General features: G+C 54.2%; 1 protein-coding gene across 2 annotated transcripts in view; it reads right to left on the reverse strand.

The window, feature by feature from the left end:
* Window positions 1-366: 366 nt before the first annotated feature.
* Window positions 367-25,415, reverse strand: part of ST14 (ST14 transmembrane serine protease matriptase) — a 41,317-nt gene continuing 16,268 nt past the window's right edge. For both annotated transcript variants that reach the window (XM_037038202.1, XM_037038203.1), the window contains exons 2-19: window positions 16,123-16,282; window positions 15,565-15,692; window positions 15,338-15,408; window positions 14,796-14,953; window positions 14,583-14,618; window positions 14,067-14,307; window positions 11,760-11,899; window positions 11,410-11,507; window positions 10,714-10,823; window positions 10,460-10,590; window positions 9,673-9,777; window positions 9,268-9,378; window positions 9,069-9,182; window positions 8,618-8,740; window positions 7,653-7,839; window positions 1,915-2,189; window positions 1,088-1,224; window positions 367-1,013 (exon numbers count right to left, since the gene is read on the reverse strand). In XM_037038202.1, coding sequence (XP_036894097.1) covers window positions 852-1,013; window positions 1,088-1,224; window positions 1,915-2,189; window positions 7,653-7,839; window positions 8,618-8,740; window positions 9,069-9,182; window positions 9,268-9,378; window positions 9,673-9,777; window positions 10,460-10,590; window positions 10,714-10,823; window positions 11,410-11,507; window positions 11,760-11,899; window positions 14,067-14,307; window positions 14,583-14,618; window positions 14,796-14,953; window positions 15,338-15,408; window positions 15,565-15,692; window positions 16,123-16,282 — 2,487 coding nt within the window. In that variant the 3' untranslated portion in view covers window positions 367-851. The remainder of the gene's footprint in view (window positions 1,014-1,087; window positions 1,225-1,914; window positions 2,190-7,652; window positions 7,840-8,617; window positions 8,741-9,068; window positions 9,183-9,267; window positions 9,379-9,672; window positions 9,778-10,459; window positions 10,591-10,713; window positions 10,824-11,409; window positions 11,508-11,759; window positions 11,900-14,066; window positions 14,308-14,582; window positions 14,619-14,795; window positions 14,954-15,337; window positions 15,409-15,564; window positions 15,693-16,122; window positions 16,283-25,415) is intronic.

Genomic DNA, 25,415 nt, shown 5'->3' on the forward strand with positions numbered 1-25,415 from the left:
TACGGACAGCACTAGAGAACCTGTCAGCAGGCAGCGTGACTCCTCCAAGGCCTCAGGACCCCTTGTGCCAGCAGGTGTGAGCACACACACTCATCACACACCACACACACAACATTCACCAGTCACTTCCCCACCCCAAGGAAAGTCCTACTTCCTCCTTTCTTCCTGGCACAGAGCTCCTCCCCCTTCCTAGGGCACCCAGCCCCACAGCTGGGGCACCCCCTCCCCACCCTTCCTGGCAGAGCCCAAGGCCCTGGTCTCGGAAGCTACAGGGAAGAGCAGAAACTCAGCCCCACTCCTAGCCTGGTTGCAGGGGCTACACTGAGGGGAAGGGAGCCCACCAGCTCCAGTAAGACCAAACATACCTAAAAAGAAATAAAGTATTTTACTCATACACACAAACAGACACTCTGAACTCCACGCCAGGAGCTGGCAAAACAATTCAGGTCGTAGACCTGCCAGTCTCCCAGGGTCCCTCTGACCCGGGTGTCCAGAAGAGTGTGTCCCTAGGAGCCCACAGCGCCCCACCGGCCCCACCCAGATGCAGTGTCACAGCTGTTCCTGGGTCGGAGGCAGGGGAAGCAGATCTCCACGAAGGAGCCTCGGCCCGGACTAGGGCTGCAGGGAGAAGCTCTGGTCTTCAAGCCTCTGTTCCCCGGCATCCGGGTGTCCTCCTGCCCCCACCCCTGTCCGGCTTCAGAGGCCGGCAGAGGCAACAGGCTCTGCAGGCAGGTCCTCCATCTCCAGAGTCCTGCGGATTCCGCTCAGTCTGGGCTCTGCGGGTATAGGTCCCGATCCTGTTCTCAGCCCGCAGGGGTGCACATGAGGCGGCTGGTGGATGGTCCCGGCTTCTACACCCCGGTTTGCTCTTTAATCCAGTCCCGCAGTACAGGGATCCGCGTGTACACGCCTGGCTTGTCCCTCTGGGCGCAGCCATCGCCCCAGCTCACCACGCCGGCCTGGAAGATCCTCCCGCCTGCCTCCACGCTGGACAGGGGGCCCCCAGAGTCGCCCTGAGGGGAGACAAGGCTTAGATGCCCCGCCCACATTCCCAGGCCCTGCCCCGGCTCAGGTCCCCAGCACGCACCTGGCAGGCATCCACGCCCCCGCTCAGGTAGCCCACGCACATCATGCGCGGCGTGATCTGCTGTGGCAACAGCTTCTCGCAGGTCGTCTGGTTGATGACTCGGATCTCACCCTTCTGCAGGACCAGCACCACAGTGCCTGCGGGGATGGCAGCACGCGCTGGCCTGGGCAAGCCAGCTCTGGCCGCCCGGGAGCAGCACCCCCGGCCCCCAGGGGCCCCCACAGCAATAACTGGGCTAGCAAAGCTCGGCAGACTCCCAAAGCCCGAGGCTGACAAATGTCTAGGCAAGGGACAGCGCATCCCCTGGACGGAGGTGGCAGCCGAACGAGATCGAGTGTCCACCACGGGAGGAGCGCAGGAGAGTAAGGCTGGCAGACTGCCCCGGGGTTTTGTCAAATGCCCTAGAGCCCACCCAAAGTCGGGATATTTTCCTTCTTCCTTCCACAGTCTACGAATTCTCAGTCATGTACTAAAAAACCACTTGAGAGCCGGGTTTTCTGTTACGACATTTACCAACTAATGGCTTTCACATGGAAGGAGGAGAGGGGGCAGCCGGTTCCCACCACCCGCTGAGGCAGGCACAGCTCGACCGGCCTCTAAATCGGTGTCTCCACAACAGTGTCCCTACGCTCACTGACTACCATTTGGGAAGATGTTTCTATCTTCATTTGACGGGTGAAGAAATAGGCTCAGAGTTTAAGCCCCGCATCAGAGCCACTCAGCCCAGCGGCACAGCCGGGCCTTCTACCCAAGGCCCGGCCTCCACATCTCCGCCTTTGCTAGAAGCCACGTCCGCCAGGGTGGGGGCGGGGCGCAGCCCAGCTCACCTCCCTCGTAGGTGTGACCCCAGCCGGTGACCCAGATGGCCTTGCCCACGGGGAAGACGTGCGTGGCGGCGGGCAGGCAGATGGGCCGCACGGTGCTACTGTACTCCACGGGCCGCTCCAGCTCGAGCACGGCGATGTCATAGTCGAAGGTGAAGTCGTTGAAGGATGGGTGGCTGATGATGCGCTTCAGCCCACGCTCCTGCACCCCCTCGGCGCTGCGCTGGCTCTGGTCGTGCAGCCCCAGGAAGGCCGTCCACAGGGTGGGGTCCGAGTACCTGCGCAGTGCGGCGGGCACTGAGCCAGGGGCGCGCGTGGCTCCTGTGGCCTGCGCCCCCAGCTGCAAACTGCCCGGCGACCCCGCCACCTCACTCGCCCGGTTCCCTCCTTGTTTCCCTCTGTCAATTCATTTTTATCTGATTACCAAAAAATACCTTATTATATCTTATTAATCTGATCGTTCAAGGAAGAAATAACACAGAACTCAATCCTTTTCTAACACAGTGGCATATATTCTGAGGACCAAAGGAATTGAAAAAGACATTGAACTTGATCTGTGGCGTTGATTGCTGGTAGCAGTATCGATATAGCAATTCTGAAAGTGCCCCGTTTGCTGGAGGCCTGAACACACGAGGACCAAACACTGCCGTGGGAGGTATCTGCCGTGGGAAAGGGGGCTCCAAGTAAGGAGGGGGTCCAAGCAAGAGCCCCGTGCGGCTGCAGTGCGGAGGGAGCCGTAAAGGCTCAGTCTGTCCAACACAAAGGCCTAAAGCAACACATTCCCAATACCGCCCAGAACTGGTTTCTAAATATGCTTCTCCATTCAAAGGGGCCACAGCTCCTTGGAGAAACGGCACAAGGAAAGGTTTTCAGGCGCAAGGAAAGAGCACAGCCAACGCGGAACGTTTAGGTCACCGGAAGTGAGTGGTGGGGCGGGCAGCACAAGGCGCTCCCGGCCAAAATCAGGGTCCTCAGAACATTTAAATGAACAACAGGATTATTTACTGTGCCTGCTGAACAACAGAAGAGGGGGGTGTGGCTCCACAAGTCCATCCCGAGTCTAAAAAATAATTTAAAAAAATACATAAGGGGTGAAGGAAAGCTATTTTTTACAGAAAAATGCCAGCTAACAAATACAGAAGAAACAGTGTAATGATGACTTTGCACCGGCCACAGCCATAACCGATACCTGCAGGAATCACCGAGGAAAGCTGAAACCATGGCGCAGAGGGCTGCTGGGGAACACGATATCCACATTCTTTCAAAGTGTCATCCGAGGTCGCTTATTCACAACCAAACGGGAAAGCACCTTCACAAAGGGGACACCCCCTTAACCAAGAAATCAGACATCTCTCAGCCATCCGCACTGATATCAGCTGCTTCCTCAGAGGGAGGTACTATCACCTAGGTAGTGTTTCCTACAACAAACGTGTAACCTAACTTCAACCAAGAAACAATCCGAAAAACCCAAAATGAGAGATGTTCCATAGAATACCTGGGCTGGACTTTCCAAAAATGTAATGTGTCATAGACCAAAAATTACAGGCTTGGGGACACTGTTTTGGACTTAAAACAGACTAATGGAAACCAACAACTAAACACAAACATAACCCCTGACAGGATCCTAGATTTAGGAGGAAGCTAGAGCGGACCACACTGGGAGGACCGAAGGCTCCGAAATGCCAGCAGTCCACTGGCCGGGGCCGGCATTTCCGGAGGTGGTGGCTGTGCTGTGGTTACGTGGCAGAGTGTCCTTGTTCTTAGATGCAGGTGACATACTTAGGGAAGAAATGTGGTGGCTGTAGCTCATTCGAAGACAGTTCAGAAAAGTACACGTGAACATCTGTGGAAGCAGCTTAGTAGCACCTGTGTGATCCAGCCTTTTAAGGAGCTGTGTCCAACAGCGGAAGGAATTTGAGGAGAAGACTTTGGAGTCTGTCTCCAAATGGGGACTGGGGAGAGACCAGGGGAAACCCCCCGTGACAGCACAGAGTGACAAGTGTCCTTCAGAGGAATGGCCAGAGGCCACCGAAGAGCACAGCGTGGGAGGCGCAAGTCGGGAGCGTGCAGGTCAGGACCTGGAATCAGGCCTTGGAGATCTACTGGGCCGGGGCCAACCCTACAGGTGGGAAGAGAGCGGCACATTTGAAGAGCGCAAACGCAGTTTAGGAAGTGGCCCCAGAACTGAACATCCGGCCAGTGTGTGGCCAAGGCAATGGGACGGGCCTGACGATGGGGCACGTTTGCCATGCCGGGGCATTTCCATGCTGCCCTGCAAGCCACGACAGGCACATATGTAGTGGTTGGCAGGACCGGTCAGCTCTTTGGAAAGGCCACTCCAGCTTTGGTGAGTGCACTCTGGAGTGCTGAGAAGGCGGCGATAAGATCAGGCAGGAGGTGCTGAGGCCGCCCAGGCCCGGGGAGCCGAGGCGGGAGCAGTGGGAGAGGGGGAGAGGAGGAGGCAAGGACCCAGTGGATGGAAGTAGGAGAGAGAGAAGAGCCCTCTGTCCCCTCTGTCTCTGTCTCCCTGTGATCCTGTCACCTGACAGGGACATCCCTTTGCCCTTCGTCACCCTTGCTCTTGCTGAGCCCTGTGCCCTAAGACTCCCCACCCTATCAAAGTCTTCCCTGTTAAACCCGAGACAGCAGTCTTTTCCCTAAGCCCCGTTCCTTGGCCTCAGTCTTCGGCTCTATGAGCAGACCTACTCTGTTTGAGGTAGGCGCCCCTGCCGGAAACTGAGACCGGCGGGGAAAGGGGGGCCACCTAGTTCCGCAGTGACTGCCGGGCATCAGCCAGGCCACTGGAGGTAGTTGTCAGACAGAGCTGACCACTCGCCAAGCACTCTGCTCAGTGCCAACACCTTATGGCATTTTATCTCCCAATGGCCCTTCAAGGCAGGGCCGCCCATTTTAAGGTGAAGATTCACACACAGAGAGGTTAAGTAGCTTGCCCAAGATCACACAGCTAACAAGTCATTTCCCACGACCCAAGCCCAGGTAACCTGCACTCTTAACCACAACCTGACGCCGCCTCTCAGTAACAGCCCGTGAGCGCTTCTTGACCTAGAAATGAGCCCAGAGTAACTGCACTCCAGGTCCTCGCATGCTTCACACCTGCCTGCCTCTGCTCACAGCCCTCCCTCTGCCTGGAAGGTCTGCATCACCTTGTCCTGTGACAAACGTCCTCACTTCCAACACTCAAATAGGACGCCCCTGCTCATAAAGGTGCTCCGACAGCCGCCCTCCCCACAGCCCGGGCAAAGCCCTGAACTCTACATGGGGGCCCCAGGAAGCCTGCCCTTCGTTCTAGCCTAGTGCCTACTGTGTGCACATGTGTGTGCACACACATTTTCACATGTGTTGGTGCATATGCACACATAACAGATCTCGTCCCCCACCCTGGGACCTCTGGTCTCCCCAGACTAGTAACAACAGTGGCTGCTGAGTGTATTAATTGGGGAAGACCGATGGTCAACAGAAGGTGGGGGGAGGACACAAGGGACGACGTGATGAAGCGAGGGAAGCAGGCCCAGTATGTCCTAGCTTGCCCCACTGAGGGCCCTGCAGCCGTGGGTCGGGAGTGACAATGAGGACACCGAGAGCCCAGAGCTTGGTTTCTAATTACCATTCACCACCACCACGGCCCCTTGGGGAAAGGGCTCATTCTAAGGCTGGGCCAGGGCACGCACAAGAGAGCCCAAAGCAGCCGGCAGTGCCAGGACCCAAGAAAGTGGCTCAAAACAGACAAAAGAATGGGGCGTGTCAAAGGGACAGGGGGACACATTCGGCAAGCTCCTGGTAGTCAGACCTGAAACCCCGTGAGCAGCGAAGGCAACGACGGGCATTGGGTTATGGCCCGAAACATAAACACCCGGGTCCACAGAAGTAGGGGCAGATGGTTAAATAAAGTGGAGGAAGCGACAGATCTTCTTACGGAAGAATTCCAAATTGACTCACAGCCACAGAGAAGCATGTGGGAAGTGGGGAAAACAGTTGCTCCTGGGAGGCAAACTGCACCCAATGACCAAGATCGACGGGACCAGCAATGTCATCTCCCCGCTGATGCGATGTGATGTCCCCTAGACCTCGTCACCCCAGTCTCACCACGAGACCAACTCCAGTCCAACTACACGGGGGGCGTTCCCCAAGATGCCTGGCCTCCACACTGCCCAGGTCACGAAAAACAAACACAGACAGACTGAGAGGCTGTCACAGTCCAGAGGAGACCGGGGAGCCCGGACATAGACTGCAAAGCAGTGGCCAGGCCCGGCTCTCGGAGCAGAGAGGAAGTCGGGGCGGACACTGATGCTCGTCCAGGGGAGCCTGGGTGTGGGTGGGCAGGGCCGGAGCCGCGGGGGCGTCCAGTGTCGACAGCAAGGGGAGGTGGGTGAAGGCCATGTAGGGATTCTGATATATTGCAGCTTACCTATATTCCAAAATAAAGTTTATTTTAAAGCATTCCTAAGGAAGCTCCCATCACCCCCAAAAGAAGGAAAATCATTTCTGCCCAGAGTCAACTTAGAGTAAAGCTGACAAAATGGGAAGAGAAAAGACAGTCAGGTTGTGGCCCCCGGGACAGCAGCACCAACCCCACGCCCTCCAGACCTTGGCCTTGGCCATCACCTCCCTCACCTGTGCCACAGGCCCCATCTCTCCTGAAAGCCCATGGCTGCCCTCTACTCCCTGCAACAGGGCGTCAGGGAGGGCGGAGGGTCCCTCATGGATTGTGTCAGCAGGAAGGCCCCAAAGACTCCCCTAGAATGTCTGCTCCTCGGGCCCCTCCTGCAGGAGCAAGCTGTCCCCTCTCAGAGCCTACTGCCAGGGGGCCTGAGTGGGCTGGAGCTAAGACACAAAGAGCCCAGCCCTGGGCCACCTGTCCCCACTCCGTGCTGAGACCCCAGTGCAGCCCTCCCCTGGTGAGCCTCCCCTGCCAGGCTGGAGACTGCCCCGGACCTGAAGCTACGATGCACTGAGCACCTACTGTGTGCAGGCACAGGGCTCAGTGTTCTAGCTGTGTTGTCGAATTTACATCTCACAACTCTAAGGATAAGAACTCAGCCCTGGCTGGTGTGGCTCAGGGGAATGAGTACAGGCCTGGGAACCAAAGGGTCACTGGTTCAATTGCCAGTCAGGCCCCATGCCTGGGTTTCAGGCCAGGTCCCCAGTAGGGGGCACTCAAGAGACACCACACATCAATGTTTCTCTCCTTTTTCTCTTTCCCTTCCCCTCTCTCTAAAAATAAATAAAATCTTTAAACACTGTCCCCATCACCACTGAAAAACCAGAGCCTAGGAAACCGGAGGCCTGAAAAGTGCAACTGACCTGCCCAAGGCCACCTGGCACGCCAGAGCCACGCTGCTACCACAAGGCCCATCTGAACAAACGCCCAGGGGCCCCGTGAGCACAGTGACTAACCACAGAGACTGTGGGATCCACTCACTGGGTCCGAGGCAGCTCTGCCACCCAATGGTGGGGCAGCCTTGTGCTAAGGTCCTCACCTCCCTGAACCTGCGCTTCTGTGAAATGCGGACACAACCGGACCTGCCCGCCCGGGTCGTTAGGAAAGACGCCGAGATGGTGCTTGACTGAGAGTTAGAAGCCCCATCCTGGGGTGTCTGCAACCGCTGCAGCCCTGGTCCTGCCCCGGTGCCACCCCCCCTTGGCATGACCCACAGACACAGGGCCTTTCCAGCCCCTAAATACACAGGGGAGGCCCCCCAACTCCCCACCCAGTGGCTCACTTGAATCCTCTGTCGTCCTCAAAGCAGTGCGCTGCGGACACCATCCAGGTGGGAGAGATGAGGGAAGCCCCGCACAGGTGGCCCTGGTCCAGGGCGTGGAGGCTCACCTGCCAGGGCCACTCGCCTTCTTCTGCATCCTTGCCTCCAACCACCCGGGACTGCCTGCTGAACGACCGCAGCCCGCAGTCTGCAGGGACAGAGCACCGAAGGAAGGACAGTGAGTTGAGGTGAGGCCCCCCCACCAGGCCCCACAAGAGCCCCGATGGGGTGGTTGCCTTGCAGCGGACATGGCACTGCTGAAACAGAGATGCCAAGAGGGACCCCTACAAGTGAGGAGCTCTGGGCCTCAGACCCACTGACTTCCAAAGGGCCCCTCTGCCCTGCTCCCTCACACTCCCCTGTCCTACGCCTGCACAAATGCATTCAGGGCCCTCCAGACATTGTCTAAGGGTGTCATTTGCCTAGATTTCCTCGTTGAACACTAAAAGACGGGGTTCTTGCAGAGAACAGTGGGTAGGTGACGTGAAGCACAGAACAGCCGCAGCTGTGCTCACATTTAACCTGGGCCAGTGCTTCTGAAACACCCAGGAGGCTGCAATCAGAGCATAGGGCGGGGTGAAACCCTGCCAGGGGTCTGGTAGGCTGTGCCCTCCCTCCCGTTGGGATGGAAAAGCCAAGGCTCGCCACTCTCCCATGGCCATGGCCAGGTCTGAAAGCAGATGCCAGCCCAGCACCATGGCCAGGACAACAGCCCTCCCCAGGGGCACTGGCTGGTCATCTGCCCCGAGCCTTGCCCTGAGGCCCGGAATGCACCCTGGGGCAGAGCCTCGGTGCCAATCGACAAATCAGCACAGTGGCCCTTCCCTGCAGGCAGCCACACCCTCCCACCAGGGCAGAAGTGGGTGAGGGAGGCGCTGGCGAGATTCCCACCTCCCAAGGGGGCCAGCCCGTCCGGCCCTGCTCACCGCAGTTCTTCTCGTCGGAGCCGTCGCTGCAGTCCTTCACCCCGTCGCACTCGGGGTTGCTCTTGCTCACACAGAGCCCGCTGTGGCAGCGGTAGGTGTGCTTGGTGCAGGTGACCTCGCTCGCTGTGGAGGAGGGGGCGGGGAGAAGATCAGTCCCTCTGTGGCTCTCCGTTGGACGCCTGGCGATCCACCCACCTGGCGATCCACCCACCGACACACCTGGCTCCGGCCTGCCCCGCCCAGCCACACTGCCGCCCGCTGGCCTTCCATCCCTGCCTCCGGTTCTCCACCTTCTGGAAGGGTCTCCCCTTATGGAAGCCCCTTCTCGCCACACAGGCCACAAGGTGGTTTGTTTATTAAACTCTGGCCCCGCTTCCTATGGGCATGCTCAGGGCGCTCCCTCGGGTTGGGAGGAAAGCCCCCGAAGCGCAGTGGGCCAGCGGGGCCTTACCGCGGTCACATGTGGCCTCGTCAGACCCGTCCCCACAGCTGTCCTGCCCGTCACACTGCTGGCTCTTCGGGATGCACTTCCCATTGCCACACTTGAAGTTCTCGTCAGGACAGCCTGGGAAGCACAAAGCGCTCAGCAGGGCTGGAAGCCGCCACAGAGCGCAGGAGCCCGGCAGCCCCCCACCCCCGTGGGCACTCACTGCACCCCAGCTCGTCACTGTTGTCCCCACAGTCGTTCACGTTGTCGCAGACCCAGTAGCGGGGCTTGCAGAACTCGTTCTTGCAGGTGAACTGGTAGGTGGCGTTGCATCCTGGGGTGGGGAGGGGGAGTGAGGGCAGCAGTCAGCCGACGAGGCTCATGGGGATGCACATCCCAAGCCTCCCTCATCACCCACTGCCCAGAGTCACTGGCTAAGGAAGCCGACCTCCGCCCAGCAGAAACGCGCTGTGGCCCACCCACAGGAGGCAAGGCTCTGAACAGCAGAGAGGAAGGGGCTAGATGTCTGCAGAGGGGGTGGGCACACCCTCCCGCCACCTCAGCTCAGCTGGCAGGCGCCAGGGCACAACAAGGGCAGGAGAGGACGGCCGGGCGCAGCCCCACTCACGGCAGTGGAGCTCATCGCTGTAGTCGGCGCAGTCGGCCCAGCCGTCGCAGCGCAGCTCGTTCCTGATGCAGCGCCCCGTGTTACACATGAACTTCCCTGGGCATGCTGCAGGGGAGAGGGCAGGCCTGGAGTCGTGCCACCGCCTCGGCCCTGGCAGCTGGCTCCCTGCCTCGCCTCCCCCCAGAGCCAACCTCCCCGCCACACTGAGGAGGAAAGAGAGAACGCACCAGCCAGCCCTGCACAGAGAGGAGCTGGGCTGCAGCTGGCTCCCCAGCAAGGGCCTCCCGGCCCACCACGCCAGGGCACCGACATTCTTAGAGCCAGTGCAGGAAGGCTGGCCAGGGTCCCTCCTGATTGCCAGTGACCAAACCCCAGGAAGCTCCAGGCAAGGTAGAGAGGGTCTGGCTGGCCATGCACTCGGCTCTCCTGCCCTGGGTGCTCAGCCAGCCATGTCCCCTGAGTGCCAGGCTCCCCACTGGCAACACAGAAAAGGCAGCTCCACAGCGCGATACTTTCTGTGTCAAACAGCATCACCACACTTCCACGCTTCTGAAGTGTGAGGGTGTCTGACACTGGTGCCATCAGGCCAGTGACAGAGCTGAGAGGAGGCCATTGTCTCCTTGCAGAGGCAGCCTAGTCACTTAACAAAGGGGCTTGCTCATCCAAGTACCATCACCCTCCCGGGTATCGTTGAACCCAGAGAGCAGGATGCTGAGGCAATGCAGCACGGAGAGCCCGCCCCGGGCCCCTCCCTCCAGCCAGTTCCTCCTCCCAGAGAGCCACTCACGGTCATGGGAGTCGTAGGACAGGAACTCGGCTGAGAAGCCCATGTCGGTGTAGGACTGGTCCGAATGAAAGTGCACGGTGATCCTGCTGCTCTGGCTGGCGACGACAAACTGGGACCGCTCGCCACAAAACCTGCAGTGCGGGGTGACGGTAGGAAGGTGACATACCCTCGGGCTTGGGCAGGCCCCAGGGCACCAGCAGCAGGCCAACCCCTCCCCCACCCCGCCCCAGTGGGCCCCTGCCCCAGGCACTCACTTCTCCCCGTTGACCTCCACGTAGTCCTTGGGGCATGAGCCCAGGGGCACGCCGGGCTCCAGCAGGTAGAAGACTTTGAAGAGCACCTTGACATTCCGGTTGTTGGGCACCTGCAGGGAGAGATGCTGCTGGTCTCTGCTGCCTCCTTCCCTATTTGCCAAACCCAGGGTGTCAGAGGCAGCTGGGAGCAAGGCTGCTGTGTTGCTCTTCTCCGGCACACGTGGGCAACGTGCCGCACAGAGCAGCAGGGGTCGGAGACGTGTGTGGAAGGAAGTCTGGACGCAGAGGCCAGGGACACTGTCACGTGGCTGAAGAAGGCTGGAGAGCTCTCCCGACACATCGAAGGAAGGAAAAAGAGATAGACGGCAGGACTCATTCCACAAGGGCGCTCTCTGCTGCCCACGGACACTGCGACCTCATCCTGACTGCATGGCTGGGACACAGCCACCTGCAGCCTCACATCTCGGAAGCAAGCTGAGCTCTGCCCGAGGGCCCGCCGTCAGCCATGGAGGAGTGAGGACTCAAGTCCGGGTCTGCTGACCTTGCAGCAGGTCAGCCCTCACAGCCCTGCCCACGTGGGGTTCTGACCCACAGCCTCTCCTGGATGGCCAAGGAGTTCATCTCCCTCTGCCCGCTCCTCTTCCCCTCTCTCCCCATCTCCCTGACCCCTCCCGCCTCCTCCCCTGCAGCTCCTACCTCAATGTCCCAAGTGCAGTTGATGTTGGGAGGGTAGTGGCCCGGATAGTAGGGGCTGCTGAACGTCCCTTGGGCTCCACGTAAGGAGCCTCCACAGCCTGAGTGGAAAGAGGAGACGGAGCATGGGGACTGTGGGCGCTGGGCTGGGGGGCAGGCGGGCACCGGAGGCCCCACAGCCAGTTGCTGGGAATGCCAAGTGCTGACTGCTTTGGTGGGGGCGAAGGGCCCTGTGACTTCAAACCTCTGACACAGACCTGGGTCAGTTCACCACAGGGTTTGGCCCATGGCTGCCTGGACTCAGGCTAACCACGCCCTGCTGCCCCTCTCTGCCCGGCCCCGGCCCTCCTTACTGCTCATCTTAGCCAGCTGGAGGAACGTGGCTTCAAAGCCAGGGTGTCGCCGCTCAGTGTTGATGATCAGTGTGACGAGCAGGACGTTCTGGGAGGAGAGGAAGGTCAGGTTGTAGGAGGGGGGGTAGGTGCCACAAAGCCTGTGGGGGCAAAAGGGGGCAGGCATGAGCAAGAGTGAACAGAACAGAAGCAGAGAGGCCCAAGGACCCCTTCCCTAACCCTGGTTCTGATCCCAAAAGGGTGGGGTCAAAGACCCCGCCCCACACAAAACCATCAGCCACCTAAGAATTTAGTTATAAGACTGTCACTGTTTAAAGCAGCAAGACTTCAGAAACATTGGCATCCTAACAGTAGAGGATTCGTTAAGTAGACTACAGGCTAAATAATAACAACAGTAGTAACAGCATGAATGACTAACACCTGGTAAGAACAGGCCAGGCTGTTCTACATGCTTGTGTATCTGGTAACTCGGGCGGCTTCATGAGGACTCTATGAAGACGACTGGGCCAGTTACAGATAAGGGCGCCGGGCAGGGAGAGCTGGAACAGCAAGCCCACGATTCCACGGCCAATAAGCGCCGGGGCAGAAGTTCGAACCCCAGCCGCAGGCCCCAGAGCCCACACAGCCAGTGACCTCGTCCCCTGCCTCTGAGCTCCACCATGTCACGCAGCCGTGGAAAACGGCGCCTGGGGACACAATGACTGATGCAGAAGGACCGTCGCACTCAGGGTGGGGCAAAAGTAGGTTTACAGTCGTATGTGAAACACAGTTCATTCTTGTGTTATCATTTACTAGTCATTGTGTTGTCCATTCGAGCAACTGTAAACCTACTTTTGCCCCGCCCTGTACACTTCATTTTTAAAAAGCAGACAACAAAACCTAAGGTGCTGTATAATCCTACATTTAAATATAGTCACAGACATACACACAGCACCGAAGTCTGGAAGAATGTGCGCCAGGAAACTAACAGTGATCACTTCTAGAAAGTGAGATTGTGTGTGATGCTTGTCCTCTGTGTGCATGTGTTTGTCCACTTTTTCCTTTCAGGAGATATATTTATCTGCTGTACAATTAATAAGTTAGAGCCCTGGCTGGTGTGGCTCAGTGGACTGAGCGCCAGCCTGTGAACCAAAGGGTCACTGGTTCGATTCCCGGTCGGGGCACAAGCCTGGGTTGCAGGCCAGTTCCCAGTAGGAGGCGTGTGAGAGACAACCACACATGGATGTGTCACTCCCTCTCTTTCTCCTTCCCTTCCCCTCTCTCTAAAAATAAATGAATAAATAAAAGAGAGAGAGAAAGAAACCCTGCACACAAACGGTGTGTAGACAGCAGTCCTGACTGCTCAGCTGTGGCAGCAGATGGCTGTCCCGCGGTTTGGCTCGAATGCCAGCCCGCTGTTAATCACGAGCGTCTGCCCGGCTCACTCCCACGGCAGCTCAAGAAGACAGCACGCAGGGAGCCATGCAGAGCTGGGGAGGGGGCAGTGCGCCCACCCACTGCACCTCTGACAGACGGCAGCCCCGTCCAGAGGGGCAGCAGGTAGGGGTGGCGCTCATCTCCGCACCCCAACCTCCTGGGCAGGAACCCTACGCCTTCCCAGTCCCCATGACCCTGGCCTTGCTGACTCTGGAGAGACCGCCCTGCCAGAGCTGAGCAATTCCTAGAGATGGTGTAGACTCGCCCAAGGCCACGCCTGTCACAGCAGCCCCACAACCTGCTCCCTGCGGCTCTTACACGCCAGGCCACCTTCTACCTGCCCGCTTCACCCCACACCCAGGGCAGCCCGAGGGACAGCCCTGTGCCCCAGAGCCCACTGGGACTATCCGGCCACAGGCCCCGCCTTGCCTCACCTTTCCCCAACACTGCACCACCCTGTATTCCACCAGTGTCCTCTGGCCCCAGGCTGTCCCGGGCGCTTCCCCTCATCGCCCCAGGTGGCCCCCCTCGCGGGAACTGTGGGTAACAAACTATCTTCTCCAGTGGCGGCCGTCCCCTGCCCTGTTGGCCTCAACAAAACCACGCTGGACAGCAGCAAGCTGCACCTCCATAGGTGAAGGCAGAATGCCCCGCCTGTTGGTGTCCAGGGACCAGCGAGCCCTCCCCACTGGCCAGGGCAGACGAGTCTCTCCTGAAGGCCCTGCTGAAGCTCCTGCTGAGGATGGCACCTCCCCTGTAGGTTTGCAGTGGCCTGTGCCCAACAGTCACATGCCATGTCTGCCACCTGCACTGCAACCCGTCCCAGAGGCCCAGCCCCCAGAGGCAGCTGCCGAACTCTCACAGCCCCTCCTGCTCCCTCCAGACACTCACTGCACCACGGTGCGGGGTTCCACGGGGCTCAGGGTGTCATACACCATGACCCGGTCATTGCCACGGTCGTCACAGGACGCAACGTCAAAGCTTTGGAAGGTGAGGCTCAGCACGGAGTCAGCATCCCCCCGCAGCGTCCACTGGCAGCGGGCGAAGGACGGGTAGGGGCTGTCGGGGAAGCCGGGTGTGGTGAAGCGAGTCAGCTCCCTGCCTCGGGCGTGCAGGGCGAATCTGCACCTGTCTGTGGGGGACACAAGAGGGCGTGGGGCAGAGCTGGGCAGAGCCAGCAGCGTCAGCAGCCCAGAGCCCTGCAAGGAGGGGTGCCCTGGGGCTGGCCTCTCCAACCACCCCAATTGTCTGGGACTCAGGACAGACCAAGCAGGGGGCTTCTCACGGCCTGGGACAAGCAAAGGGAGGTGTTGGCTATCACAAACGTGTGACTTCTGGGGACACCTCAGTAGAAGGGGCCCCTGGCCACATCCCAATCCTCCTCTAGGAGGAGCGCATGATACTTACTGTCCTGGTTGCTCTGTACTGTTCTAGGGTCAGTGGCTGAAACACAAGAGGGAGAATAAAGTATTTACTGATCTGGTCTATTTCCTTGTTCCTGCTTCCTTATTCCGTTAAGGGAGGGGCTGGCCAGCACGCTGTCCCCTCTTCCGGCAAGTTGGTGGCAGTTCCCCTGCCATGGTCCCCCTGCTCGCCTGCCCCTGGTGGCACAGCACTCACGGAAGGCCACCACCGAGGTCAGCACGAAGGAGTGCAGTGTGCGGGCGCGGGGCGGCAGCTTGACGGCGCGCTCCTGGGCCATGGCGCGCTCAGACTCCTCGGCCAGGTGGCTGGGGATGCTGAACTCCGACCAGTAGTAGGCGATGACGCTGCCCTCGCTGGGGAGACAGGGCCATGTCTGAGATGCGGGCGGGCCCTGGGCACCGGCTCATTCCCACTCTCCGAGAGGCCAGGCACAGCCCCAAACCCAAATGTGGAACAATAACAAAGACACACTGCCAATCCCGAGTGGCCCATGTGGCAGGCACAGCGCAGAGCATGCCGCCCACCCAGGTGCCCCTGGTCATCGCCACGCCGCCCAGACAGAAGAGCTGTGTGGGCTACGTCACAGCAAGGACAGAACAGGACTGGCAACCGGTCCGCCAAGCCAGGACCTTGTAGCTCCATCGCCCTGCAGGCCGCAAGGCTCTTGTCCCACATGCGACACCACACTGACCCCAATCCCAGCACCGCCCCCACCCAGCCCCCTCCCCGGCACCCACCTGAAGGCAGTCACTGCGGACTCCTTGTGGTAGGGGCCCAGGACCGGGATCCCACTGTACAACAGCTTCAGCTGCGGGAAGGAGACAAGGCTCAGCACAGGCCAGAGAGCAGTGATGGCCTTGGGCCCCAGCCGGTGCCGCTCCCTCCATCCTGGGCTCTGGGTGCCCTTCCCCCCCCCCCAGGGAGCACAGCAGGGACAGGACCCAAGGCCAGTCCCTGGACTCACCGCCTCCTTCACTTTGTTGGCCAGCTCTGCAAACTCAGTGGAGTTTGGGTTCTCGTAGGCATCCAGAAAGTTCTCGTTTGTGATCCTCAGGTAGCCATTGAAGATCTTCTGGACCCTCATGTTCCGGTCTGTGCAAGGCCAGGAAGGAGAACAGTCAGAGGAAGTACCATCACCCCCGTCCCATCCCCTAATGTCCACAGGCTGCCCTCAGCAACCCGGGGGAGCTGTTACATTGAAGGGCATGGATGCTGTGGGCCAGGCCTCTACCGGCATCCAGAGCAGGACAAGCGACGGAACTGACCGACACAGGAGTGGGTGCCCAGAGGGGCCATGGACGCATGAGCCCTGTGGGCCAGCTCTGACCAAGTCCCCCGCACCCCCCACTGCTGTGGCTGGAAAGGGCCAGGGGAGACAGAGCCCTAGACCCCTCCGCCCACCGCCACTGTGCCCTCTACTCTCATCCTCGTGTCTGTCTGTAAGAGGCGGGCCCTGGTCTGTCCCTTAAGGGAGGAGGTGGAGCCACCCCACACCCCCCATCCCCTGCCCTACTCTACTCACACTGGAAGTGCCACACCAGGAGGCCAGCCGTGAGGGACAGCAGGAGGACGCCGAGGACCACAGCTGCCAGCACCATCCAGAGCCTGGGGCCTCGTTTCTCAACCTTCTTGGCGTTGTTGACGGGCAGAAACTCCAGGCCCTCCTCGAAGCCATTCACGTTCTGTGCGGAGAAAGGAGCTGCAGCTCCAAACTCTCTCACCCGGCCAGCCCGTCCACACCCGGGCACCGCAGCTGTCCACTTACTGAGTCATCTTCGACGCGGGTAGATGCCCAGGTGTCAGGGAGGCAGGCCCAGCCCAGGGCCGTGCTTGGCCACCGGGTGGCTGGGCGAAAGTTTCTAAAGGCCCCTCCTCCGGCCACCAAAGCCCCAGGCCCACAGGCCCCCTGCACCTTCTGGAAGGTTCGTGCTGTGGGCAGCACGAAGACTGCATCCCACCGCACCCAGTGGCCCTGCTTGGCCAATGTTTAACCCAACGAAGCAGAAAGGCAGTGGCCTGGGAGGCCCCACCATGCCATGGTGGAACCCGCTGCCCTGCTTCCAGCCTTGGGTCCAAGTACAGGAGCTCACGGTGAGGTAAAAAGGTCACACCGCTACCAGAATCCACGCCCATGCTCAGACCCAAGAGGGGGAAAGCAACAAAACTTCCCACAAACAGGATGGCGGCTTCCCCGGCAACTCCCTGTCAAGGGCATCTGGGAAGGGAGGCAGGGAGGTGGATGGGGCAGGTGCGGTGTCAGCATGTCCCGACAGGCAAGCCTCTCTAACACACCGGCCTTCAGTCCAGGATGCGGCTGTGGGTCACGGCATGTAAAGGTCGGTAGGCCTAACCACCTCGTACCCAGTGCGAAGGGTTTGTAATAAAAGCAAGAGATCGCAATCCAAATTCCACAGATGTGCCCACTTTTAACAGTTTCCTGATGTGGTTCTTCTGGGTGTAAATCTCTTAACTCAAAAAAATGTGTTTTTAAACTGACATTTCTTGGTTTGCCACATTTAAACATTATCTATGAAACATTCTCTACACTCCTGCCACTTTTGGATCCTTCCAGCTTAGTTTCCTAATTGGCTGTATTTGCGACTCTATCTAACGTCACACACAGGAGCACACTCCTGGCCTGGCCGGGTAGCTCAGTTGGTTTGAGCATTGTCCCGATACGCCAAAGTTTCGAGTTCGAGCCCCAGTCAGGGCACATACAAGAATCAACCAATGAATGCATCAATAAATAGAACAACAAATCGATGTTTCTTTCTCTCCAATCTCCCTTCCTCTCTCTCTAAAAATCAATCAGTCAACCAATCAATCCATAAATCGTTAAAAACACACACACACACACACACACACATTCCATACCACGATAATCACACTGAGCACACGAATGTATCAAATCAATATGCTACACACCTTAAACTTACACAATATTGTATGTCCATTACATACCAAGAAAAATAAATTTTAAAAAAGAAAAGAAACACACCCCAGAGGCAACCACTTAAAATGCTTTCAAACTGTTTTTCTAGAATTTGTCTGCATATTTCTAAATATTATGCCAATACCACTATCTTTTTTTAAAATATATTTTATTGATTATACCATTACAGTTGTTCTATTCCCCCCTTCAATCCCCTCCACCCGCACCCTCCCTCCCCCACCATTCCCCCCCCCCCTTAGTTTATAACCACGTGTCTCAAGTTCTTTGGATTCTATATTTCCCCCACTATTCTCGCCCTCCCCCCTATCTATTTTCTACCTACCATCTATGCTATTTTCTGTGCCTTCTCCCCCCTTCTCCCCCTCCCACCCCCCTGTTTCTAACCCTCCAGGTGTTCTTCATTTCTATGGTTCCACTCCTGATCTAGCTGTCCTCTTGGTTTGCTTTTGTTTTAGGTGTGGTAGTTAATAACTGTGTGTTTGCTGTCCTTTCACTGTTAATATTTTTCATCTTCTTTTTCTTATATAAGTCCCTTTAACATTTCATATAATAAGGGCTTGGTGATGATGAACTCCTTGAACTTGACCTTATCTGAGAAGCACTTTATCTGTCCTTCCATTCTAAATGAAAGTTTTGCTGGATAAAGCAATCTTGGCTGTAGGTCTTTGGATTTCATGACTTGGAATACTTCTTTCCAGCCCCTTCTTGCCTGTAAGGTCTCTTTTGAGAAATCTGCTGACAGTCTGATGGGTACTCCTTTGTAGGTGACTGTCCTCTTATCTCTTGCTGCTTCTAGGATTCTCTCCTTCATTTTAATCTTGGCTAATGTAATGATGATGTGCCTTGGTGTGTTCCTTCTTGGGTCCAACTTCTTTGGGACTCTCTGAGCTTCCTGGATTTCCTGGAAGTCTATTTCCTTTGCCAGACTGGGGAAGTTCTCCTTTATTATTTGTTCAAATAAGTTTTCCACTCGTGGCTGTTTCTTTCCCCCTTCTGGTACCCCTATAATTCGGATGTTGGAACGTTTAAAGATGTCCTGGAGGTTCCTAAGCCTCTCCTCATTTTTTTGAATTCTCATTTCTTCATTCCTTTCTGGTGGGATGTTTTGTTCTTCCTTCTGGTCCATTCCATTGATTTGTGTCCCCGTTTCCTTTCCATCACTATTGGTTTCCTGTGCATCTCCCTTCATTTCAATTAGTTTAACCTTCATATGTTCCTCTAATTTGTGACTTTGTTCCTCTAATTTGTGACTATAATCTACCAGTTCTGTGAGCATCCTGATAAATAGTGTCCTGAATTGTGCTTCTGAGAGGCTGGCAATTTCTCGGTCGCTTAGAGTTATTGGCTCTGGGACCTTGAGTTCTTCTTGCGCCATCTTTCGGGTTGTTCATGCCTGTTCCATAGCAAGATCAGAGCCCTAAAATGTTCACTAGAACAGGGCAACTAAGTTGCTGGGTTGTGAAGCTGTATGTGGCGGTGGGGTCAAAGAGGGACTATGGCGTCCTGTCTGCCGCCTGCCGCCACGGCCCTCACCGATGCCGCAGTTGCTGCCGTCACCGGGCCCACGCGTTTCGTCCCACTGCACGCAAGTGTGCCACCGCCGTCAGCCCTCGCCCCCTGGGGCCTGCGTGGTCTGTCTCACTGTGCACGAATATGTGCCCGAGGTCTGCCCCGCACCCCAACTGATTCCCCTCTGCCTGCGCGCCTGGGTCGGGGGCCCTGTCCTGCCCGACCCTGCTCGCTGCTGGCTCCGCCCCTCTTACCATCCCTGTTGAACGGTTAGATGTAGTCAGACTTCCGTATAATTCAATTTTCTGTCCTTTGGTTGTGTCTTTGTTTCTCCAAACCTGTTGTATTCAAACTTGGTTGTGGGAGAAGGCACAGTGTTTCCACCTATGCCTCCATCTTGGCGGAAGTCCCACTATCTCTTGATTTACCTATTACAAATATAATAAAACTGATTTTCTATGATGAGAATGTGGATTTTAATGTCATCCCTTCTCTTTCTCAAACCCAACCTCCCAATAGTTATCAGGCTAAAGTTTTTAATTTTTTAATGTATTATTTATTTATTTTTAGAGAGGTGGGAGAGAAACATTGATATGCGAAGGAAACATCCATCAGTTGCCTCTTGCATGTCCCCAGCTGGGGACCCAGCCCACAACCCAGGCATGTGTCCTGACTGGGAATTGAACCAGCAACCTTTTGGTTAACAGGTCTGCACTCAGTCCACTGAACCAAACCACCCTGGGCGCTGGCTAAAGTTTTTTAAAAATTATATCCATACTTTAATGTTTTCATTATTAGTCTTTGAAAATATTGTTCATTATTTTTTCCTTCCCAGTACTACTCTTTTCTTTTTCCTGCTGCAAATATTCTTTTACTTGGGTTTCTTTTTAACATACACCCAAGTCCTTCCATACAATCTAAGAGCTCTGTAACAGTCTTCTAATCTTCTACACCTAAAATCCGTCAAATAACCTTTCATTTCACTTTCGTCCTGGGAGCCTCCCTCCTGCAGACCTTCGTCCTTCCCCATGTCTCTGTCTTGACTCTCCTTCACCCTGGGGTCCCCCTGCCTCCCTCTTGTGTTGCCTTCCCTGTTTCCTGGGCTCTCTGTCCTCGTCTCTCGTAGATCACCATTGTCGATAGTTTGAGTACAGAACTACAGGGTTCAAATACCTTCCATTTAGAAGTTTGAAGGCTCCATTGTTTTTTAGCTTCTAACTTGGCTTTTGTAAATATTGTAATAGTACACACCCATTACTTTTTGTTCATAATTTTCATCTTTCTCTAAAAGCCTTCCGTTGGGTCTTTTGATTTCATAAACTGAGTCCTCCATCTGCCCTTTGAATGCGGAAACCCTTATCTATCAGCCTAGGAAACTTTCTTGCACTATTTCCTAGGTTATGTCCTCCCCGCCATCTCCTCTAGTCTTTCTGCAATTTCTAATACTTATACTGACCTCTAACTTATCCTTTTTCTGCTGTCATCCATCTCATTTCTTGATCTTTCCAAGGAGTTTTCCATTTTTCTATTGAAATTTTAATTTCCCAGAGTTCTTCCTTGTTCCCTGAATTCTGTGTGTGCCATCTTCTCATCTTTGAATTTCTACCGAGTACCTTTTCCCCATTTTTATTTTCTCTTTCATACTGAAGGCTTTCCCCCAAAGCCCAAGGGCACTAGGCTGCTCAGATTCGGGACTGAGGTCCGAAAGGCTGCTGGAAGCTCTGTGTGGTGGTTTGGCACAGGTGGCTTCACCGTAGGCCACGGTGAAGTCAGCTTTTCGATGGGCGCTCCCAACAGTTAAGCTATGTAGAGCTTTTCCATGAGGTGCTTTAGTGCAGAGATCAATTTTCTCATCTCTTGCTCCTGGATGGAGAGATTCAAACCCAGGCACCAGCATTCCAGAACATGAGAGAGACTGAACCTTTGCCTCTTTTTGCCCCTCACCCCGGCCTTCCTCTGCACCTGGTGTCTTTGGATCTCAAGAAATCAATTTCCCACCCTTTATGGAGGACTGGTGGGCTGCGGGCATTTTTTGCTTGGGACAGAGTTGGGGATCTGAGGACTTCTAGCAACACCCTTCCCTACTCACCTCTACTTTTTATGACACCACAGCCCAATTCCAGAGCCCAGCTGAGGACATTATCACAGAAATACTGGGAGCCCTGGCCAGTGTGGCTCAGTCGGTTGGAGCATCATCCTATAATCTGAAAAGTCCCAGGTTTGATTCCTGGTCAGACCATATGCTTAGGTGCAGGCTCAGTCCCAAGTCAGGGCTAAAAGAGCAGAAACCGATCCATGTTTCTCTCTCGCATCAATATTTTTCTCCCCCCCTCTCTCCCCCTCCCTTCCCCTCTCCCTAAAATCAATGGCATATCCTCAGGTGAGCATTTTAACAGAAGGAGAAGAAAGGGGAGGGGCAGGGGCAAGGGAGGAGGAGGAGGAAGATGAGGAGAAGAAGAAGAACGACAACAACAACAACTGGGAGAATATTTCCAAAGGCTAAGGAGGAATATCTCTTTAAATCTAAGGGCTCATTGACTGGTGTGAAAGGTAAATGAAAAAGAAAACACAACTAAACACATCATGAGGGAACTCCAGACGACCACAAATAAAGAGCGGTCCTCTGAGCCTCCATCTGGGTTGCCCACCCCGACTCCCGTATTTCACATTTTTCGTCATCTGAGATTCTGGGATTCTTCAACATTCTAGGATTTTTAAAAAACTTACTCTTGTAAACCTATAGAATTCTTTAAAGAGCTCCACTAAAGTACACTTGAGAAAATAAATTGGGCACATTTACAGTGTACGATTTTGGCATGTGTATACAATCCACAAAACCATCACCATAATTGAGATAAGGAGCATCCCCAACACCCTGAAAAGTCGCCTCTGACCCTCCCCTCCCAGTCCCCCCCATTCCCTTTCCTGTCCCCAGCAACCACGTACTGCTTCCTATCTATGAAGATCAGTTTGCTTTGTCTAGAGCATTCAGTGGAACCCACAGCATGTATGCTTTATTGTCTGGCTTCTTTGCTCAACACAGTATTGGGAGATTCATCCACATTATTATGTTTATCATGTCAATAGTGCATTCCTTTCTATCATTAAGTAGCACCCCATTGTATCGATACACCATTTATTTCCCTATCCCCTACTGAGGCACAATGGGGTGTTTCCAGCTTGGGGCTATCACAAACAAAGCTGCTATCACACCCCTGCACAAGTCCTTGCATTGGCCTACGCTTTCATTTCTCTCGGGTAAATACCTGGAAGTAGAATAGCAAGCTTGCATGATAGGTGTATCTTTGTAAGAAACTGCCACAGTTTTCCCAAGTGACTGTGCTATTTTGCATTCCCATTAGCAGTGCATGAAGCCTCCAGTAGTCTACATCCTGCCCAGCATGTGGCATAATCCACCTTTTAAAATGTAACCTTTTTTTAAAATATATTTTATTGATTATGCTATTACAGTTGTCCCATTTTCTCCCCTTTATTCCCCTCTGCCCTGCACACCCCCTCCCACCTACATTCCCCTCCTTTAGTTCATGTTCATGGGACACACATGTAAGTTCTTTGGCTCCTATATTTCCTATACTATTCTTAACCTCCCCCTGTCTATTTTCTACCTACCATTTCTCTGCACCTTTTCCCCCTTTCCCATTCCCACTCCCCTGTTAATAACCTTCCATGTGATCTCCATTTCTGTGATTTTGTTCCTGTTCTAGTTGTTTGCTTAGTTTGTTTTTGTTTTTGTTTTAGGTGTAGCTGTTAATAACTGTGAGTTTGCTGTCATTTTACTGTTCATATTTTCTATCTTCTTTTTCTTAGATATATCCCTTTAACAATTCATATAATAAGGGCTTGGTGATGATGAACTCCTTGAACTTGATCTTATCTGAGAAGCACTTTATCTGTCCTTCCATTCTAAATAAAAGCTTTGCTGGATAGAGTAATCTTGGATGTAGGTCCATGCCTTTCATGACTTGGAATACTTCTTTCCAGCCCCTTCTTGTCTGCAAGGACTCTCTTGAGAAATAAGCTGACAGTGTTATGGGAACTCCTTTGAAGGTCACTGTCTCCTTTTCTCTTGCTGCTCCTAAGATTCTCTCCTTCATTTTAATCTTGGGTATCTTAATTATGATGTGCCTTGATGTGTTCTTTCTTGGGTCCAACTTCTTTGGGACTCTCTGAGCTTCCTGGATTTCCTGAAAGTCTACTTCCTTTGCCAGTTTTTATTTGTTCAAATAAGTTTTCAATTTCTTGTTCTTCCTCTTCTCTTTCTGCTACCCCTATGATTCGGATGTCGGAAGATGTCCGGATGTTTAAAGATGTCCTGGAGGTTCCTAAGTCTCTCCTCATTTTTTTAAATCCTTGTTTCTTCATTCTTTTCTGGTTGAATGTTTCTTTCTTCCTTCTGGTCCACACCGTTGATTTGAGTCCCAGTTTCCTTCCTGTCACTGTTGGTTCCCTGTACATTTTCCTTTATTTCACTTAGCATAGCCTTCATTTTTTTCATCTAATTCACAACCATATTCAACCAGTTCTGTGACCATCCTGATTACCAGTGTTTTGAACTGTGCATCTGATAGGTTGGCTACCTCTTCGTCACTTAGTTGTGTATTTTCTGGAGCTTTGATCTATTCTTTCATTTGGGCCATTCTTTTTTGTCTTGTCTCGCCTGTTAAGTATGAGGGGCAGAGCCTTAGGTGTTCACGAGGGCGGGGCAACCCAGTCACTGGGCTGTGGCGCTGTATGTGGGGGCGGGGTCTGAGAGGGAACAATGGAGCTGGCTCTGCTCTCTGCAGGATTTCAGTCACCTCCCCCAAGCAAACTGGGCCCCTCTGGTGCTGATCTCCATGTGGGTGGGCTTGTATATGTTCTAGGACCCTGTGGGTCTCTCCAACAAGCTCTCCTGTGAGGCTGGGAGTTTCTCCTGCTGCTGCCTCAACCCCCACAGGTGTTTTTAATCATAAAAGTTTGAGGCTTTATTTCCCTGCCCCGGAACCCTGGGTTGTGTGTCTATCTCGCTCCCCAGTTGTTCCTCCCAACTATCTGCACTCGAATGTGGGACTGCCCGGTCCTCCAGCCACCACCTTGCCGAGCTCTCTCTGCCCTGGCTGCCCGTCTCCACCCCTCCCACTGGTCTGGATGGATGTTTCTCTAACTCCTTGGTTGTTGGACTTCCCAGACAGTTCGATTTACTGTCAGTTCTGGTTGTGTTTTGTTGTTAAATTGTTGTTGTCCTTTTTTTGGTTGTGCAAGGAGGCACAGTGTGTCTACCTACACCTCCACCTTGGCCAGAAGTCCTCTACATGTAGCCATTCTAATAGACATTTAGTGGTACCTCACCATGGTTTTAAGATGCTTTTCCTTAATGACTAGTGATGTTGCGCACCTTTTCATATACTGGGTCGCCATCTGTTTATCTTCTCTGGTGAAGTGTCTTTTCAAATCGGATGACTCTGTACAATTGGTTTGCTTACTTTGTTATTGGGTTTTGAGTCATACATATACATATTTGGATACAGTCATTTGTCAAAAACTAGCTGTCCCCATACCCATGGGTCTCTCTGATCTCTTCTCTTTGTGCTAATACCACAGTCTTCCTGACTACAGATTTGAGAGTCAAAAAAAAAGCTCCTCAAATAATGAGTTTAGTAGGGTCACAGGATACAAGATGAATATATAAAAATGAATTGTATTGTTTTATGTTAACAATGACCAACTGGAAATTAAAACTCAAAAAATATCACCTACAATAGCACCAACAACACAAAATACTCAGGGGCAAATGTGACAGAAGATGCCCCTGCTCGATGCACTGGGAAATACAAAACGAAGCAAAACAAACAAACAAACAACCCAAAAATACAAAACAGTGCTGAGAGAGATTTTAAACGCCCATGTTCACGGACGGGAAGCCTCGGTATAGTTCAGACGCCCGTTCTCAAACTTGTCTAGACCTTCCATACAACCCTGACCAAAATTTCAGCAGGACTTTTGGAGAAATGGACAAACTGGTCTGAAATTTCCAGAGGACTAAAGTCCCCTGATCTCAAGACGTATTATAAAGGCAAGGAATGGTTTCCTTTAAATTTGAGAATCATATAGCCTTTCATATCCAAGAGTGATGTTTTATGCTTCGTGGTTACTTTATTGGGCAATCTTTTCTTATTTTATGAATGCACTACCTTCTGGCTTTTTCTTAAGTTACCAATTAGATTTTCTTTTTTTAATTATCTTCAGAACTTTGTCTTTCTCTTTCAGGTTGTATGTTTTCTTTAAATGGCCAGTGATCCCTGGTTGTCTAATCAAATCTAAAAACTAAAAAAATACAATGTGGTGAAGGCCAG

The sequence above is a fragment of the Sturnira hondurensis genome, unplaced genomic scaffold (assembly GCF_014824575.4).
Source record: "Sturnira hondurensis isolate 20B ecotype Veracruz unplaced genomic scaffold, ASM1482457v3 Scaffold0024152, whole genome shotgun sequence".
NCBI lineage: Eukaryota > Metazoa > Chordata > Mammalia > Chiroptera > Phyllostomidae > Sturnira > Sturnira hondurensis.